At 42.5% G+C, this 20,068-nt stretch overlaps 1 protein-coding gene across 1 annotated transcript in view; it reads left to right on the forward strand.

Annotated features, from left to right (window-relative positions):
* Positions 1–20,068, forward strand: part of ATP10B (ATPase phospholipid transporting 10B (putative)) — a 128,526-nt gene that overhangs the window by 93,127 nt on the left and 15,331 nt on the right. The window contains exons 15-20 of the mRNA XM_060092608.1: positions 1,800–2,121; positions 4,937–5,013; positions 6,360–6,485; positions 15,306–15,506; positions 16,912–16,992; positions 18,316–18,420. Of these exons, the coding sequence (XP_059948591.1) occupies positions 1,800–2,121; positions 4,937–5,013; positions 6,360–6,485; positions 15,306–15,506; positions 16,912–16,992; positions 18,316–18,420 (912 nt within the window). The remainder of the gene's footprint in view (positions 1–1,799; positions 2,122–4,936; positions 5,014–6,359; positions 6,486–15,305; positions 15,507–16,911; positions 16,993–18,315; positions 18,421–20,068) is intronic.

Below are 20,068 nucleotides of genomic sequence, written 5' to 3' on the forward strand. Positions count from 1 at the left end.
AGATGCTGTGAAGACTGTTGAAATGACACCAAAGGATTTAGCATATTACATAAATTCAGTTGATAAAGCAGCAGCAGGGTTTGAGAGCATGGACTCCAATTTAGAAAGTTCTACTGTGGGTAAAATGTCACCAAACAGCATTTCAGGCTACAGGGAAATCCTTCATGAAAGGAAGAGTCCATCGATGTAGCACCCTTCATTGTTGTCTTATTTTAAGAAATCGCCTCAGCTTACCCCAGCCTTAGCAAACACCACCCAGATCAGTCAGCAGCCACGGACATCGAGGCAAGACCCTCCCCCAGCAAAAGGATTACCACTTGCTGAAGGCTCAGATGATAACACTTTTTAGCCATAAGTATTTTAATTAACATATGTACAGTTTTTTTAGACATAATGTTACTGTATACTTACTAAACATAACTTTTATATGCCCTGGGAAACCAAAAATTTCATGTGACTCACTTTATTGCAATATTCACTTTATTGCAGTGGTCTGGAACCAAACCCACAATATCTCCAAGGTATGCCTGGATATACTTACTGTGTGCCAACCCCAAGTTCCAGCAAGGACTACCTCGATCTCTTTCCCAGAAAAGTGCTTCGGGTATAACCACCTGCTCCTGAACTACTTGCTGTGGCCCCGCTAGGTCCTGTGCACAACCTATTGCTTGCAGTGCTCAGTTTAGCACCCCCTAAAGGAAGCCTCCAGAATAATGAACTGCAGTCCTACTCACTCCAGAAGGAATTATTCCAAAGATTCTCAGAAGCTTCTAGATCAGGGGTCTCCAAACTTGTCATTTCAGAACAACCTTCATGATTTTTGCCTAAATCCACATATTATCTACACTGTTGTTTATTTAATGATTTCATTTAAATAGACTCACTTTGAACTTTTCAAAGCTTAGTTTTAGAAGAATTTTTTAGCACTACAGTAAATGAAGAATCATCATCCCTTGCCACAGATAAAAGAACACTGCTAAATAAAGACCCCGTGAACAGAACAATGAAATTAAAATTGATAATACAGCTGACTGCCACCACTTTTCTCTATCTTCGTTTAAAAGTGATGTTTAAACAAGTGAAAGAGGTATTAAGGATATCTTTAGATCCAAGATCTGTCTTTATCTTTGATACAATCAACAGTAATGGAGAATTGATAAGAGGAGACAATTTCTTCACCATGTTTCAAGGTAAACATCAGAAAAACTCAGTAAGACTCACATACATGGTCAGTTTTAATCAGTACGACCAATACATTTATACAAACGGATAAACACGCAGTCAGTGTATTTTTTCAGTTAAGAAGCCACAATTCGAGATGACCTTGGGCAAGTTACTAAGGATTTCACTGTTTCAGTTTCCTCATCTCGAAACTAAAGTCAGTAATACTCACCCTACCTACCACACAGGAATGTCCTGAGGAACAAAGGGGAACAGAAGTGACTTGTGAGAAATGGGAAGCAGGACACCAGCATGACACAGTGTCATCGTTTGCCATCATATCAGTATCATTTACTACATTCTATCATCCCTGTAAAAGTCCCCCATCTTGCTGAGCTACCTCCACTCCCATTCCCAAGCTGTCTCTCCTATTTTGGCCATTAATTTGGTTCCAAATTACTATTGCTTTGATGCTGTTTGAAATATTGCAGAGAAATGTCAAAATCAGAGAGTGAAATCCTGGGTCATCTCTATGGGGGTAGAGTTTTATAACTCTTTAGCTAAAGCATAAAGTGACATTTTTAACCTGTTTCCAATGTTGGTTACTGACACAAAATTCATTATTCTGCTCTTTATAGAAAACCTGTGAATCCATCCTCAACTTGGTATTGGAAGAGGTAAAGCAATCTCATGGACCACAGAAGCCGGACCACAAGCTCTCTGGGTTCCGCCTACCTTCTGCGACGCCACCCCCCACCTCAGGAGCTGCAGTTCCAGAGGTTGGATTGGTCATTGATGGGAAGACGTTGAATGCCATTTTCCAGGGGAAACTGGAGGATAAATTTCTGGAGTTGACCCAGTACTGCCGGTCTGTCCTGTGCTGCCGCTCCACCCCACTCCAGAAGAGTATGCTCGTCAAGCTGGTGCGAGACAGGCTAAGAGTCATGACCCTTTCCATAGGTACCCGTCATGTGGAGATGTGGGGGGAAGCTGGGCAAGCCCACTCTGGACCAGAGGTGAGGGGTCAGGTATCACCGTCAGGATGCTCAAGCTGAGGGTCATTGTCTTAGAGGGAGAGAGTTCAAAGTGACAATCAAGATGTGGCAGTCAGCAGGTGAGCAGAAGCTAAGCAGGGTGAGAAAGCAAATCCAAGTTCTCAGGATGAACAGGTCTGCTAAGGAAAAGTCAGGACTTGGATGGAGGCCAAAGCCAAGAGGGGCCTCAAGTTCAGAATATCCAGGTAGCTCAATATACATCCAGGCCCACTCACTTCTGGGATGCCGACCATGTGCCCTTCAATACTCAACACATGGCACAATATCACGCACCTCAGGTGCCTGTGGACTTGATTTTCTGTCGAGTGTTGATGGCTGGTGGGGAGATCTAAAAAGTGAAGCTTGTCCCACGTTTAGTGTTGTATATTCATTTCTAAATATGAGACTCCACACAAAGCATATCCTCCATAAATGCTGGCATGTTGGTTGTTGAAGAATTTCTCATAGGGGATTAAATTTTATCCATGGTTGAGGCAGAGAAATTAAGTGTCCTTACTTCAAACCTTCCAGGAACAACCAAAGCTTGTTTACAAGAACCTTCATGATCTGGGCTCCATTCTCTCTCCAGCTGCCTTCCTCCCCACAACATCCAGCAGTCCATGTCCCAACCCCATGAAGCTGCTTTCCATTCTCCAGGAGCCTCGTCCTCTCTCGCTTCCTGACCTTTGCTCAAGCCGTTTCCTCTGTAAAACCTCCTCCAACCCCGCCTAATATTCCTTTACTCCGTGGGCTCCCACAGAGCTCCACAGCACTGTTATGCCTTCAGTGCTAGGCTGCTCAGGAGACCAGAAGTTTCCTGAGTGGAGGGGCAATGTCAGTCTTACTCAGTTCCATCCCGTGCCCAGCGCATACCAAGCACATGGTAAACGTTGCTTTTGTGTAAGGACATTTTTACAGATGGTTCAGGTTCTCTTCCTCCTACAAAGACATGGAAAGAGATTTTCTTTCCTGGCATTTCAAATAAGGGGCCTACTTTACATTGGTGGGTTTTGTTTTTTTTTTTTCCTTTTCTCCTGGTCTTCAGGTAAAAGCAGTTCAAAACCAGAAAAAAAAAAAAAAAAAAAAAAGGAGTGGGCAGGAAGAATAGAGGGGGCAGAGCTTTAGCAACTGCATCCTAAGTTTATTCCCTGAATTGTCCTCTTCAAGGCAACAGCCCGGGATTGATTCCCAGAGGTAAGGGACTGGCTTCACTGCCACAGCAGCAGAAACAAAGCCAGCAGCACAAGAAATAGCAGGATTCCACACCTCTGCTTCCCTTGCCTTGCTAACAGAAGTTAAAGGGTAGATTTGTTCTGCCATGGGAAAGATGAAAATCATGCACTGCTGTGTTATCAAGGAAAAAAAAAATCATCGTTAGAAGAATAACAGCGAGTTATACTGACAAAATGTTTGAGCTTAATGAAGTTTGTTGCCAGATAATTAGGAGAAGAAAATTTTCTCCCCCAAATCCATATTCTCTCTAATATGTCATATAAATTGACTTGCAGATTATTATGAGAACCCACTGGAAAAACAGGTGGTGCCAGGAGAAAGAGAAGGATGAAGGCAGTTCAGTCTACAAATCATGGCCCTCAAGCTGAGACTGGCCCACTGCATATTTCTGTAGAGATGCTAAGAATAGTTTTTGTGTTTTTAATAGTAAAATGTGTAAAAACGATTTGCCTCTCAGCAGGAACAGTTGTTCAGTTTTGCTTCTTGGCCCACAAAGCCTAAAATATTTACTATCTGGCCCTTTACAGAAAAAGTTTGCTAAACTCTAGTCTGATGGATAAGGCATCATAGTCTGGAAAAGCCAGGCTTGTGAGGAAGACCTCACTGTTTAGAGCTGTGCCGTCCAACATGGTTGCCACCTGTTATATGTGGCTATTTAAAGTTAAATTTAAAATTAAAGAGAAATTCACCAGCCACATTTCAGTAGTCATAGGGGGCTAATGGTTTTCCAATTGGACAGTAAAGATATAGGACATTTCTATCACAGAAAAATCTGTTTGACGGTGCTGGTATAAAAGGTGGCATGTGTGTGTATGTATTTCCGTGCCCTAACCTCCAGTTTCCTGAAACAACTGATTCATTGACTGGGAACCCAAAGTGACCCAATGTACCTCAACCTAAAACATGAGTCAATCCCATGTTCCTATATTTGGAAACATCACTGAACACTGTCCCGGTCCTTGGACACCATTGACAATCTCTGATGGTCTAGCTGTCCAGCCTTCCAGTTGTCTCGATGTGGTGTCAGTGTAAGTTATACTGAGTGAGGGGAGGTATGCTGGCCATGGAAAGAGAAAGATCTTAGTTCCAGTGCTTCTGGGTCCCTTCACTACCTGGATTACCCTTGCCGAGTCCCTGTGTTGCTCAAATTCTCCATTTGCTTCTCAGTGAAGCCCACTGTAACACCTGAGAAGGCCTTTTTGGCAAACTGTAAAGCACTGCCCAAGGCTCACATACCATTGTATTCCCAATACCTAATATTGTACCTAAGAAAAAGACACAATAAATATTTGGTAAATGATAAAGAAAGAGTAGGGCTTCTTGTCCAAAGAAGAAAAGATCTCTCAGGCTAAATGCCTGTAGCAATGACCCTTCCTATAGGCCTACTCAGAGCAACATTAAAAGGATTCACTTATGCACAAAATAGGGACAATTTAGGGCCACTTGTATAAAACTTCTCATTGTCACATAGCAGTTGGACCAGGATCTCATGACCTCTCTCCTTTCAGGTGATGGAGCAAATGACGTAAGCATGATTCAAGCTGCTGATATTGGGATTGGAATATCTGGACAGGAAGGCATGCAGGTATCATTTGTTTCAACTCTACTTGTTACTTTCTTACTCTCCTTTATCATTATTAGTGAGTTAAGCAATTCCCCACAGTGTTGGAGGAATTTATCCTGAAGAGCTTTGCAGAATTATCATCTGAAAGGCAGGTATCCTTGCCTATACAAAACCTCCATCACCACATCCCTACTGCCCAGTCCTTCAGAATAAAGAGAGTGATCAAAGATGCTTGGCTTCTTATAGACAGCTGGCGATACCCATATTCTAAAGCCAAATAGTACCCAACCATTCAGGGAAAACAAAGCCTTCACGATTCCATGCTTCCTCCCTGTAACCTCCACCCACATCCAAGTTTGCAGTGCCCTCTGTGAGCAGTGACAGATGTAAGGACATCGGAAAATATTTTTCAATTGCCATTTTAGTCGTGATGGCTACATGGACCTATAAGTTGCTTGGTATACCTTAAAAGTGTACCAAAATTACTCAAATTCAGCTTGTAACAAGCATACTAACTTGAGCTGCTGATGTCCCCCATTAAGACAGACCCCACCTTGGGGTTCTGAACCATTAACGATTGTATTCCCACCACCAGTGCAGACATTAGGTGGTGCCTAAATTTGTTGGTGGGGAGGAACGAACACCGTCACCTTCTGAGTGTCTATCGTAGGCCAGCACTCTATTCGCACTTCACGCTTATTATCCCAGTTAATTTCAGCAGCCACCACCCTGTGTGTTAGGGATTGTTATTCCACTTTTTCAGATGAGGAAACTGAGGCTGAGAGAGGTTAAACGCCCTGACCAAGACTCGGACCAGGATTTATAACCAGGCACGTCCAAACCTCATACTCTGAGAAATTAATATGAACTGGGCCTTGTTCTGAGTCATCCCAAGGACAAAAGACACATTTCAGCTCCATGGAAAGGAAGAGCTATCCATCCATCAGCTCCACATGAGACTGGAGCAAATGGCCTGCCTTGGTGGGTGGCCAAGGGTGTTGAGAGGTTTGAGGATCACTTGCATGGAAGCCCCTACTCTCTGGTCAACCACCACATCCCTAGATGGTGCCCAAAACACACTGGTTCACAATAAATGCTTATTGGATAAGTGGAAGGAGGTGAAGGGCCAGACCAGACCACTGGTCCCTTCTGACCTGCCCTCCTTGGATTCTAGTGGGGCTTGCATTTCCCAGAGGAGAGGGTGGGGTGTCAGAGTCCATAAAGCCACCCAAGGGTGCTACACGTGACAAAGGGTCTTTTAGACCCTACCGGCTGTGGACCCAGGACACAGCGGCACCCTCAAGGGAGCCTCTTTGGTGCACTGGCAGCTGTGAATGGAAGCTGATGTGTCTGCTCTGCCCTCTCAGGCCGTCATGTCCAGCGACTTTGCCATCTCCCACTTCAGACACCTCAAGAAGCTGCTGCTTGTGCACGGACACTGGTGTTACTCACGCCTGGCCAGGATGGTGGCGTACTACTTCTACAAGAACGTGGTGAGTAGCCCTGCGGTAACCTCCCACTGGAGCCTTGGGAGTCGTGGCCAGGGGAAAGCCAGCTCTCCCCACTGAAATAGACAAAGCATCTCTGTGTAAGGAAATAAGTCAGGCTAACCTGGATTTTGAATCCTGCAACTGTCCCTTACTAGCTCGGTGACCTTGGGCAAGATAATTCAGTTCTCTGGGCCTCAATTTTGTCTTTGATAAAATGGGCTAGTACTATTTGGTGAGATTATCGTCAACATTGGCACGCACCTGGCACATAGGGGGCAGCGTGAGTACTCTGGAGTCAGATCAGATTTGGTTCAAATTGAGGCTCCTGTATTTGGTAATGGCTTCACACCTTAGTTTCCTCATCTCTAAAATGGGGATGGTAATAGTACCTTTCTCACACACTTGCCATGGGGATGAATTGACAGCTTGTGTAGAAAGTGATTAGCGCTTAGTGATCACCCTATAAAGTTAGCCATTCTTTTTATCATTGCTGCTGTCATAACTCTTAGAGGGCCTCCATAAATGAGATTTCTTTTCTGACTGCAAGGAAGAAGGATTTGAAGAGCAACTCGCCTAACTTGTAGCTTAGGTTTCCTCCCCAGATAGAGTCACCCGGATATTCAAGAGCAGCACCCTGACCCTCAGGAGAGTGAAGGGGAAGGTTTAGGATCTTGGGCTTCCACCCAAGACCCTGTGTATCACTTCAACATCGCCAGCATTCCCAACAAGGACTTCTAAGTAAAACATACATTAGCAAAAATGTTTAGAGCAGGGTGATCATCTGGGTTTTAGTCTTGCCTGACTCTAGTATGCTATGTGAACTTGAAAGAGGTACTTCAGCTCTCTGAGCCTTGGTTTCCTCATCAATAATATGGGGAGACTAGGACTCCCTCTGTCCCTAGAAGTATTATCGAGAGGTTTTAGCATCAGAGCTCTGGATTGCACGTAGCACTATACAGTCATTTGAAGGTATTATTGTTTCTCTGAAAGATATATGTGTTTTTGTCTTGTTGATAAGGGCCTAAAGCAGGCACACCACCAACTGAGGTATTAAAACTGTCAGAGGCTCTTGCTTGCAAAGCCCTTGATTAACAATGGGCCTAGGAAGAAGTCAGAGCACTGCTGTACTAAGGGAGAGAACAGGGCCTGCGTTTTTCATTATCTAGCTTGAGGACCTTTGAATAATCCCCAAGAGACTCCAAATAGAATCCAATTCCTTTTTGCATAAGGAAAAAGGGAGGATTAAGACCAGAGTGATGGAAGGGAAACACAGTAGCCAAGTAGCAGCTACAAAATGGCATATATTTTTTCCTCTCACTCCATTCTCCCAGGCCTGCTTTCAGGCAGTGTCCCAGTTACCCTGACTCGGGAATAAGCATTTCTGTGCAAAGTTCAATGTATATGTAAATAAACAGCATGACAAAAAATAATGTAAATTCCATACACTGGATGGTACCATTATTTCAGCAAGTCCATGCAAACAAGTCTCTATTTGACCAGAAAGACTGTGTAGTTAGAATTCAAAATGCCCCCGTTTAATGTTTTTCCTTGCCTCCAAAAGAATCGTTCTTTTGAATAAGCACAACCTCTTCTCTGCATTAAATTTGTGAATAGAAAAGGAAACGTTTCCAGCCAGCCATGTTTTCAGAGCTTAAATGATATTTATTTCCAGCTCAATACCGGGATTGAAATTGTGATACTGATGCCGTATTATCTCCCCTTTGCAATTAGAGGGTGGAATACTATGACTTCCATATCCGAAACCAATTTCAGAGGGGATTAAAACCCTGCCTGCTCTGAAATGTGAACAATGAATTAATTACTGCACTGTAGCTTCTTGGGAGGAAAAACAGGCGCCCAGTCTCAGCGATGCCAACACGGGGTTCAATACGGTCTCCCCGGGGTGCAGAGATTCCAGCCAGGCAGAGCAAGTGGAAACGCACAAGATCCTAACACGACCTGTGGAAGGAAACACACTTTCATGTTAAAACTCTAGGATGCATGTGAGGACAGTAGAACCACCAAGATGTACTTAGTTTGTTCAAATAATTATTGAACATCTGCCGTGTCGGGAACATTATCAGGCACTGGGTATAGAGCAGAGATCTAGACACACGTGGTCCCCACTCTCATGAGGCTTACGGTCTAAGTCGGGGCTCAGCAAACTTCTTCTGCAAAGGGCCTGCTCATAAATATTGTCCGCTTTGTGGGCCGTATAGCCTCTGTCGCACCGACTCAGCTCCACTGTGGCAGCTATAGACAATATGCCGATGCATCGTTGTTGCTGTGTCCCAGTAAAACCTTATTTTTGGCTGGACTTGACATGCAGAATGTAGTTTGTCACCTCCTGGTTTCAATAAATCTCAAAATGTGATTCCTGGACCCCCAGCATTAGCTCACTTCGATGCTTATTAGAAATGGGGATCCTCAGGGTGCACGCCAGGCCCACTAACTCAGAATCTTCACTGTGAATAAGATCCCCAGGTGATCCATATGAACATTAAAGACTGACAAGCCCTCCTATGGGGGAAAGAAATTAAAATTTTTAAAACATTTTCTTCAGTGCATCTCCCTAGAGTAAGGCCAGGGTGCTATGGACATATCGCCAGAAGACTCTTACTCTAATCAATCCAGAAGAAAATAGCATTTAAACCATGGTCTGAAAGACAAGGATATTTAACTATGAGTTAATCAGTTTCCTGGCCAAGGAGGAGATGTTTGACAACCTGAGTCCTTACAGGAAATATTTCAGGAAGTTTATGCATCATTTTATAGCATACGTTGTATCTAATTCCAAAAGCAACTGTAAGAGATTTACAGTAAAAACACAAAGGCAGTAGGCAAGTTATAAAGGAAACATAAGAGTGTAGATCAGGACATAGAAAAAGGAGGAGTTTAGTCGCACCAGGAACCTGGGATAAGACACTATTTTTTTTTTAACACAAGTCCAAATTGTTTACTATTACATTCAACAGATATAAACTACTCTGTCAAATTGCTTATACAAGTTTCTAAATGCTTTCTTTCAGTTTCTTTACTTGTCTCATCATGGACCAGTAACAAACATTCCTGGGTCAACACAGGTCCATGCACAACACTTGGAGTAGCACTGGTATACATATGTCTCTAACTGAAAATCCCTGGTAGAGCAGAAGAGGAAGAGCAGTATAATGATGTGGTATTAAAAGCTCAAGACTGGAGGTCAGGAACCTTGTATTCTTTTTTTTTTTTTTAAGGATTAATACAGTTTCAATTTTTTAATTGGATTATTCCTTTTTAATTTAATTTTTGTGTTATATAACAGTATACTTGGTTTACAGTGTTGTGTTAGTTTCAGGGGTACAGCAAACTGATTCAGTTATACATATACCCATTCCTTTTCAGATTCTTTCCCCATATATGTTATTAGTAATAATAAGAGTAATAATGTTATAACTGATTATTGAGTAGAGTTCCCTGTGCTATATAGTAGGTTCTTGTTGATTATATATTTTATATTATCTATTTTATATAGTATGTATATGTTAATCCCAAACTCCTAATTTATCCCTCCCCCAACCTTTCCCCTTTGGTAACCATAAGTTTGTTTACAAAGTCCGTGAGTCTGTTTCTATTTTGTAAGTTCGTTTATATCATTTTTTTAGTTCCACATAAGCGATATCATATGATCTTTGTCTTTCTCTGACTTATCTCACTCAGTATGACAATCTCTAGGTCCATGTTGCTACAAATGGCATTATATCATTCTTTTTATGGCTGAGTAATATTCCATTGTATATATGTACCACATCTTCTTCATCCATTCCTCTGTCAGTGAACATTTGGGTTGCTTCCATGTCTTGGCTACTGTAAATAGTGCTGCAATGAACACTGGGGTGCATATATCCTTTCAAATTATGCTTTTCTCCAGATATATGCCCAGGAGTGGGATTGCTGGATCACATGGTAGCTGTTTTTAGTTTTTTAAGGAACCTCCATAGTGGCTATATCAATTTACATTCCCACCAACAGTGCAAGAGGGTTCCCTTTTATCCACACCCTCTCTAGCATTTGTTGTTTGTAGGTATTTTGATGATGGCCATCCTGACCAGTGTGAGGTGATACCTCATTGTAGTTTTGATTTGCATTTCTCTTACAGTTAGTGATGTTGAGCATCTTTTCATGTGCTTTTTGGCCATCCATATGTCTTCTTTGGAGAAATGTCTATTTAGGTCTGCCAATTTTTTGACTGGTTGGTTGGTTTGTTTTATATTGAGCTGCATGAGCTATTTGTATATTTTGGAGATGAATCTCCTGTAGGTCGCTTTGTTTGTAAATATTTCCTCCCAGTACGTAGGTTGTCTTTTCATTTTGTTTATGGTTTCCTTTACTGTACAAAAGCTTATAAGTTTGATTAGGTCCCATTTGTTTATTTTTGCTTTTATTTCTATTGCCTTGGGAGACTGACCTAAGAAAACATTGGTATGATATATGTCAGAGAATGTTTTGTCTATGTTCTCTTCTAGGAGTTTTATGCTGTCATGTCTTATATTTAAGTCTTTAAACCATTTTGAGTTTATTTATTTTTGTGTATGGCGTTAAAGAATGTTCTAGTTTCATTTTTTTACATGTAGCTGTCCAGTTTTCCCAGCACCACTTATTGAAGAGACTGTCTTTTCTCCACTGTATACTCTTGCCTCTTTTGTCATAGATTAACTGACCATAGCTGTGTGGGTTTATTTCTGGGCTTTCTAGCCTATTCCTTTGATCTATATTTCTATTCTTGTGCCAGTACCATAGTATTTTGACAACTGTAGCTTTGTAGCATAGTCTGAAGTCAGAGAGTCCGATTCCTCCAGCTCCATTTTTCTTTTTCAAATAGCTTTGGCTATACGGGGTCTTCTGTGTTTCCATACAAATTGTAAAACTTTGTGGTCTAGTTCTGTGAAAAATGCCATTGGTAATTTGATGGGGATTGCATTGAACCTGTAGATTGCTTTGGGTAGTATAGTCATTTGACAATGTTGATTCTTCCAATCCAAGAACATGGTATATCTCTCCATCTGTTTGTGTCATGTTCAAGTTCTTTCATCAGCATCTAATAGTTTTCAGAGTACAGGTCTCTTTCCTCCTCAGGTAGGTTTATTCCTAGGTATTTTATTCTTTTTGATGTGATGGTAAGTGGGATTGTTTCCTTCATTTCTTTCTGATCTCTTGTTGTTAGTGTACAGAAATACAAGTGATTTCTGTGTGTTAATTTTGTATCCTGCAACTTTATCACTGATGAGCTCTAGTAGTTTTCTGGTAGCATCTTTAGGATTGTCTATATATAGTATCATGTCATCTGCAAACAGTGACAGTTTTACATTTCTTTTCCAATTTGGATTCCTATTATTTCTTTTCCTTCTCTAATTGCCATGGCTAGGACTTCCAAGACTATGTTGAATAAAAGTGGCAAGACTGGACATCCTTGTCTTGTTCCTGACCTTAGAGGAAATGCTTTCAGTTTTTCACCAATGAGAATGTTGTTTGCTGTGGGTCTGTCATATATGGCCTTTATTAGGTTGAGGTAGGTTCCCTCTATGCCCACTTTCTGGAGAGTTTTTATCATAAGTGGGTGTTGAATTTTGTCAAAAGCTTTTTCTGCATCTATTGAGATAATCATATGGTTTTTATTCTTCAGTTTGTCGACGTAGTGTATCACAATGATTTGTGGATATTGAAAAATCCTTTCATCCCTGGGATAAATCCCACTTGATAAGGGTGCACAATCCTTTTAAGTGTATGGATTTGGTTTGCTAGTGTTTTGTTGAGGATCTTTGCATCTATGTTCATCAATGATATTGGCCTGTAATTTTTTTCATGTGTGGTAACTTTGTCTGGTTTTGGTATCAGGGTGATGGTGGTCTCGTAGAATGAGTTTGGGTGTGTTCCTTCCTTGTGATTTTTTGAAATAGCTTCAAAAGGATAGGTGTTAATTCTTCTCTAAATGTTTGAAAGAATTCGATTGTGAAGCCATCTGGTCCTGGACTTTGGTTTGTTGGAAATTTTTAATCACAGTTTCGATTTCAGTACTTGTGATTGTTCTGTTCATATTTTCTACTTCTTCCTGGTTGGGTCTTGGAAGGTTATACCTTTCTGAGAATTTGTCCATTTCTTCTAGGTTGTCCATTTTATTAGTGTAGAGTGATATCTTACAATCCTTTGTATTTCTGTAGTGTCTGTTGTAACTTTTCCATTTCTAATTTTATTGATACAAGCCCTCTCCCTTTTTTTCTTGATGAGTCTCACTAAACGTTTATCAATTTTATCTTTCAAAGAGCCAGTTTTTAGTTTCACTGATCTTTTTCTATTGTTTTCTTCATCTCTATTTCATTTGTTTCTGCTCTGATCTTTAAGATTTCTTTCCTTCTACTAACTTTGGGTTTTGTTTGTCATTCTCTAGTTGTTTTGGGTGTAAGGTTAGGTGTTTGTGACTTTTCTTGTTTCTTGAGGTAAGATTGTATTTCTAGACACTTCCCTCTTAGAACTGCTTTTGCTGCGTCCCATAGGTTTTGGATGATCATGTTTTCATTGTCTTTTGTCTGTAGGTATTTTTTTATTTCCTCTTTGATTTCTTCAGTGATCCATTGGTTGTTTAGTAGCATATTGTTTAGCCAGAACATCTAGGTCTGGACTCCAGCTTTGTTACTTACTAGTCTGTAACCCCAGCCCCATGATTTGACCTCTCTGAGGCTCGGTTTTCTCAATTGTAAAATGAGGACAGTAGTGATATACTCATAAGGCTGGTAGATGGACTGATGGGTCAGAACAGAGTTTGGCACATAAGATGCGCTTTAGGAGTCTGTGTTGCTGTTGTTTGCTGCCGTTGCTATTCTTGGCCTCGTCTGTAGATGGCGTCACTTCCAGCCCTGGCGTCCTAAGGTTCTACAACCTCAAGTCACAGTTCCAGCCCCAACTGGCAGAGGGACTTTGGTGTAGTCACTTACCCCATCTGAGCCACTCAAGCTGCCTGTGCATACATGGAGATAAGAGTTATTGTCTTACACAGCTAGCTGGGGAGGAAGAAGCAAGGCAAGGTGCTCAAAGGGCTAAAAAAAAAAAAAAAAAAACAAGCAGTCAAAGCCTCATGCAGTTGCTGAACCCTCGTATCAAGGAGACTTTAGCACTTTGCTTCTTCTTAAACCAATCCTGTCAAGTGCACAAGTGAGTGATATTGATTTGGGGACTCAATGTCTGCCCATAGTATATTTCAAACCTACCTACAGCACAGGACACAGACCAAGCCCTCTCCTTCCCAAATCTCCTCCTCTGAGAAATAACTTCACCAAAACTCATAGGAGAAAAGCCCTCACAGCATCACAGGACTGGAGTGGGAGCAGGGTGACCTGAAGCCCCAGAGCAGCAATGGAGGGGAGCCTGGCCCTCAGACAGAGAGATTCAAGGTCCATTCAGGGTGTCTCAGAGCACCGGGGTCTCCTTCAGAGCCAGGAAACCTCCCATTAGTCATCTTGGCAGAAAAGCCAAAGGATGGAGTGCCTCGGCTGGAAGAATCTCGGTCAGCATTGTTATTATATAATCCAAAAACAGGACTAAGAGGTCTTGGGTGTGGTTGAGGAGGAAGCTTTGAAAACCCAGGTGCTGATTGTGCCATTTCCTGGCTGTGAACACAGGCAAGGTGTAACTGAGTATCTCAGAGCCTCAGATTCCTTGTCTGTAGATAATGTTAAATAATATTAACATTATTATCAAGTTATAATATTTAATAATACATAAATGTAGTATGATATTATTAGCAATAACATTAATCTTGCTAGGTTGATGGGACAAATTATGTATATTGCACATCTACTAATCTGGTATATACTAATATAGTATGTCACACACCTATCACAAATAGAAGCTCAAATAACAATCGTGGTGTTAATATGAATGTTAATATTACTAGTAGTATTAAAATACTAAACAGAGAGGCTTTTAAAAATAACATGGGCCCAGCAATTAGGGCATGAGAATTCTAGCTTGAACACAAACCCACTGAAAGATTCCTTACAACATCCTTCACCCCTCTGTGCCCCAGCCACGCAGAGCTGAGAAGTTCTAGTTCTAATCCCAGGACCGGCTGCTTCTGTGACCTTGGTCAAGTCACCAAACCACATCACAATATGTTAGATAGTAATAGTGACCCAGCCCTTCTCAGGTGAGGAGGTCTTGGGTAGAAAGATCTTTTGAAAGCATAAAGCAACTTAGGCACAAGATTTTCTTCTTCACCTTTTGAGCTGTGTGACCATGAGGCAAGTGTTGTGAGGTCAACCTCCTCACGAAGTCATCCTCCCGCCAGCCTTCCTGCCCACAGTCAAGTCTTTCTGGTGTCCCTACCTCTTACCATACTACTAAGCACAACTACTACCTTTTGGTATCACATGTCATGGTCTAGGTACTACTAATCGTATCCAAAAGATGGCAAGATGACGTTCAGAAAGGCTAAGCAATTTGACCAAGTTCACACCCAACTGGGGTGTGACTCAAGCTAGTACATTACCCAACTGGGAATTCAAAACCAGTCCTCTCTGCCTCCAAAAACCTATGCTCTTAACAATGTATACTTAACAAATCGGTCGAATTCCTTTCAGGTCCTAAGGAAGGTTAGTAGTAGTATTAGAAGTGGTAATGGTAGAATCTAAGGGATGAAAATTACCTGCAATCTTTATACAACCTTGCCTGTCACAAACAAGGAAACTGAAGCTCCAAGTCTGAGTAGGGACTTGTCAGAGCTCCAAGCAGCATCTGGTGACCCGGCTGTCTGTGGGTCCTCAGTCACAAGGCCACACTCTCTGCCTGCAGAGCTACGTCAACCTGCTCTTCTGGTACCAGTTCTTCTGTGGTTTCTCTGGCTCCACCATGATCGATTACTGGCAGTTGATCTTCTTCAATCTCTTCTTCACCTCTTTGCCTCCTCTTGTCTTCGGAGTCCTCGATAAAGACATCTCTATGGAAACACTCCTGGCGTTGCCTGAGCTGTACAAGAGTGGCCAGAACTCTGAGGTAAGGGGCTTGGGTAGGCGGGGAGGTGACCTCCAGCTCCTCCCTTGAGGTGTCAGAGAAGGAGTGCTGGGCTGGCGGTCCTGTGTTCTGGTCACCCCTCTGCCACTTACCTCCCATGTGACCCAGAAACGCTGCTCCGTTTCTGGCCTGTTTCTCATTTGCTGTTGAAGGTGATGGACCAGACCAGTGGGTATTTTTCTTTTCAGTTATTTCTTAATTACGTCACACATTAATATGGGACTGCCCTAGTTAAAGGGGAAGAGGGCTTACAGAAAGATCCCATCACCCTTATCTGGTCTTTGTCTGTAGGCTTTCAATAGAATGCCCAAGGCTTTGTTTGGGAACCCCTGGACTAAAACCATCAGAACAGTCTCTAACAAGGCACAGAGGTCACACTGATGCCCTAAATGATCTGGAGAAGTCAGACAGCAGGCAGCCTGACTAGCACAGACATGGGCCAGGAGCTTGGATGCAGGAGGCAGAGAGGGGACCTGACTGCCTCGAAGAGGGAGCTCTGGGAAAAGGGATGTCGATATGCACGAGGGTACCTTTGCACCTGGGGAAAAGGAGGGCAAAGCCAGAGGTGGTGCTTGAGAGCTGGTGATATTTTGGGGACAGCCAGTGAAGAACCAAGCCCCATCCTCACCCAGAGACAGGTGGAGAGCAACACAGCAACCCCAGCACTTCAAGCAAGGGAGACGTGGCAATGGCACGCATACATCCTGGGCCCTTCTAACTGTCTCCTTCCCAGAGGCGAGCTAGCTGCGTAATGTCTTCCTTGAGTAACTAACATTAAAAGAAGTGAATGTGGCAAAAACATACAATGTGAACAGTTTCACTTTTCCCAGGGAAGGCAAGAAGAGTAAAGCACAAAACAAGAAAGGTTGTCTCTGAAGCCATCTAGATCTTGGGAACCTGTGACCCTGGGCTGTGATTGAGGGTTCTCTTTCAGATGCTATTTAGAAACCTCAGAATCTCTAAACCTACCAAGTCTGTATTAGCACTAACAATGTGCTAATGAATGATAATCATTCATTATCATTTGGTAATAATTTGGTAATATATTTGGTAGCTGAGCCTTTACTAGCTACCAAAGCACAATTGCATTTAGACCTCTTGAAACCCAAGGAAATAGTTGGTGGTGTTTTTCTCTACTTTCTAAGGAAGAAGAAACAATGCTCAAAGAAGTCTAGTGACTTTCACTAAGGTCACACAGTGCTGGAGCTGGACCTGAGGTCTGTCACCCCCAGGCCCATGCTCTTAATCGTTCCATTCTATTGCTTCTAAGATAAGAAGCATTGTAAGTGCCGTGTTGTCTAGTCCGGCCATGCACAAGAAAGTTGCTTACAAAGAACAGAGGCTTGCTTTGATGGTGGTTACTGTCGATATTGTTATTTCCTGGCAGGGCTATAACCTGTTGACTTTCTGGATTTCCATGGCGGATGCGTTCTACCAGAGCCTCGTCTGTTTCTTTATCCCCTACCTGGTAAGTTGTATGGTCCCATTCTAACCGTACAAATAGTAGTGTAGAACTGGTCCTGTTTATAGGAAATCCCAGACTAATAGTTTCCTAATAGCATCTTCAGAGCAGGGGCTCCAAAGAGGAGGCCTGCAGACTCCACCCTACCCTAGGTATTCAAAAAGTCAGAATATTTTACCAAAACGTCTTAATTTCTGCCAGCTTCTGAAACACTGAAAGCTATTATTACACTGGGTCATTTTTCCCTCGTGGCGAGAATCCAGAGTTGACTCACTGCCCTGCTTAGATGGGGGGCATGTGCTCCAGTTTGCCATAGTCCCCACCATGCCCTTTTGTGTCATGCCTGGCCTTCTTCACTCATGTACTGCTTCTTACTTGAGCACTGAAGGTATTTGGATTTGCAACCCTTGGTTTATATTTAGATTTGTGCTTCCAAGGTCAAGGCAGGAAGTTCTGATAATAAGCGATACTACATTATAATAAAAACAAGAATGCAGATAGTAAGGGATTCCAGCCCCATCTCAATTTGGTTCCCCAGTTTAAAGAGTGAGAATTTATATAGCATAGGATATCTGTATTCATCCTAGACAGGGAACTCAGGTGTGGGGTAATTGCTCCCAGGAAACCAGTGGTGTCTAGTCTCTGGCTCGTGTTCGTTTGCAAATAGCAACACGATGAGTGTTGAGGTGGGCATTTTGTGCTTTCTTTGAATTTTCTGGTTTACAATACCCTCCCTGGTCAGGTCTCTGCTTGCCTTTCCTGCTTCATCTTTTGCCCTTACTATGTGCTCAACAGACCTACCATCTAGGAGGATTTGGACTTTTCACCCTCAGTTCTGGCCTTTGCCTTTCCTCTCTCTTTTCAAGAGACTAACTCCTCTTATTATAGTCTCAGCTGATTCCTCTTCTCTACTCCCAGCGTTCCTTGTACTTGCTTCCATTATAGCATTTATACCCTTAAATTGTACCACATTTGCCCTGCCTAGCTGGTCTCTAAACTACTTGAAAGTGGACACAGCACTGTCTTTAGCAGTTGGTGTTGTGCCTGGTAGGTACTCAGTAAATTCTTTCTTGACTCCTTCTGCAATGTTCTGGAATACCCATCATGGCTTCCTTTGCAAATGTTCTTTAAAGAGTTTAGTCCTGTCAACTCACTCCTTCTCTTGTCTGTCCCTTGGGTCAGCTCCACATGATGGCAGCTGGATGCCTTCTCCCTAGCCTGCCCCTCCCTTGACACCTGCCTTCACTGATGTTTTACAATCACTTGTCAAAGCCAAGGCCTTCAGTCCATGGGCACATCTGCCAGTGCCTGTTTGTTCCTCCTCTGCAGACCTACAAGGATTCTGATATCGACATCTTTACCTTTGGGACACCCATCAACACCGTTTCCCTCGCCACAATCCTCCTGCACCAGGCAATGGAAATGAAGACCTGGGTAAGTGCCCCAGAGCCCTTATGGCCTAAAAATTGTGTTCCTGTTCATCAACCACCTTCAGATTTCTGAGCTGCTTTACTCCATATAATTGATCCACTGGATAAATACATACTGAACCCCTACCTGTGTTCCACTTGTACAGGGATAAAGAGGTAGAGAAGATAAAATTGCTGGCCTCAACTTTGTAACCATCTAGCCAGGATGAAAAAACTAATTCATAAAGAACAATGAGACAATTTGTTGCCAAAATGCATATTTTTGATTTAAAAATTCAGGGGTGTTGGAGAGACAAAGGAAAACATTAGACTGATCATACTTGAGGCTGTGTTAGGGAGGTATGCTCCCCATTTAACTTGGGGGTAAAAGATTAGAAGACTGTCTCCATGTAAGCATATCTCAAGCACGTCCAAATATCACATTTTAGTATCTAAAAAGGTAACACTAGGGCTTCCCTGGTGGCGCAGTGGTTGAGAGTCCACCTGCCGATGCAGGGGACACTGGTTCGTGCCCCGGTCCGGGAGGATCCCACATGCCGCGGAGCGGCTGGGCCCGTGAGCCATGGCCGCTGAGCCTGTGCGTCCGGAGCCTGTGCTCTGCAGCGGGAGAGGCCACAACTGTGAGAGGCCCGCGTACCGCAAAAAAAAATAAATAAATAAAAATAAAAAATAAAAAATAAAAAGGTAACACTAGGGCTTCCCTGGTGGTGCAGTGGTTGAGAGTCCGCCTGCCGATGCAGGGGACACGGGTTTGTGCCCCAGTTCGGGAAGATCCCACATGCCGCGGAGCGGCTGGGCCCGTGAGCCATGGCCGCTGAGCCTGCGCGTCCGGAGCCTGTGCTCTGCAACAGGAGAGGCCCACGTACCACACAAAAAAAAAAAAAAAAAAAAAAAAAAAGGTAACACTATCTTTCTCATTAAATACGACTAGTCAATGATAATTACAAAAACAAAGAGCTTAAAATTATATGCCAGGTACATATCTACATGTTTTAATGTATTATCTTACTTAACCTCCCAGAGCCCTTTGTGTTAGATGGTATTTGGAGTGTTTTGTTCTGTTTTTTTTCCAGTTTTATTGAGATATGATTGACATACAGCACTGTATAAGTTTAAGTTGTACAACATAATGACTTGACATACATATATAGTTGACACTTGAACAGTTTGGAGTTTAGGGGCGCCAACCCTCCACACAGGGGAAAATCCACACATAACTTTATCGTTGGCCTTCCGTACCTGCAGTTCCACATCCATAGCTTCAATCGTGTAGTACTATAGTATGTATTTAGTGAAAAAAACCTGTGTATAAGTGGACCCGTGCAGTTCAAACCTGTGTTGTTCAAGCGTCAACTGTATTGCAAAGTGATGAATGTTAACTAAACTTACTGTGGAAATCCTTTTGCAATATACGCATGTGTTAGGTGTTGTTTTTAATTCCCATTTTATAGATATAGAAATGAATATAAAGAGGTTAAGAAACTTTCCCTAAGTAGTTCAAGACAGAAGCTAGTTTGAACCCTGGCCAGCTGACTCTGTGCTAATAGTGTGAGAAGGTAAGACTGACTGGTGCAAGGAGACCACTTGACAGAAAGATTTGTCTTTAGCCAAGCTGAAATGGCTCTTTCTGAAAGCATTTGTATTAACCATTT

This window comes from Mesoplodon densirostris, chromosome 3 (assembly GCF_025265405.1).
Source record: "Mesoplodon densirostris isolate mMesDen1 chromosome 3, mMesDen1 primary haplotype, whole genome shotgun sequence".
Taxonomy (NCBI): domain Eukaryota; kingdom Metazoa; phylum Chordata; class Mammalia; order Artiodactyla; family Ziphiidae; genus Mesoplodon; species Mesoplodon densirostris.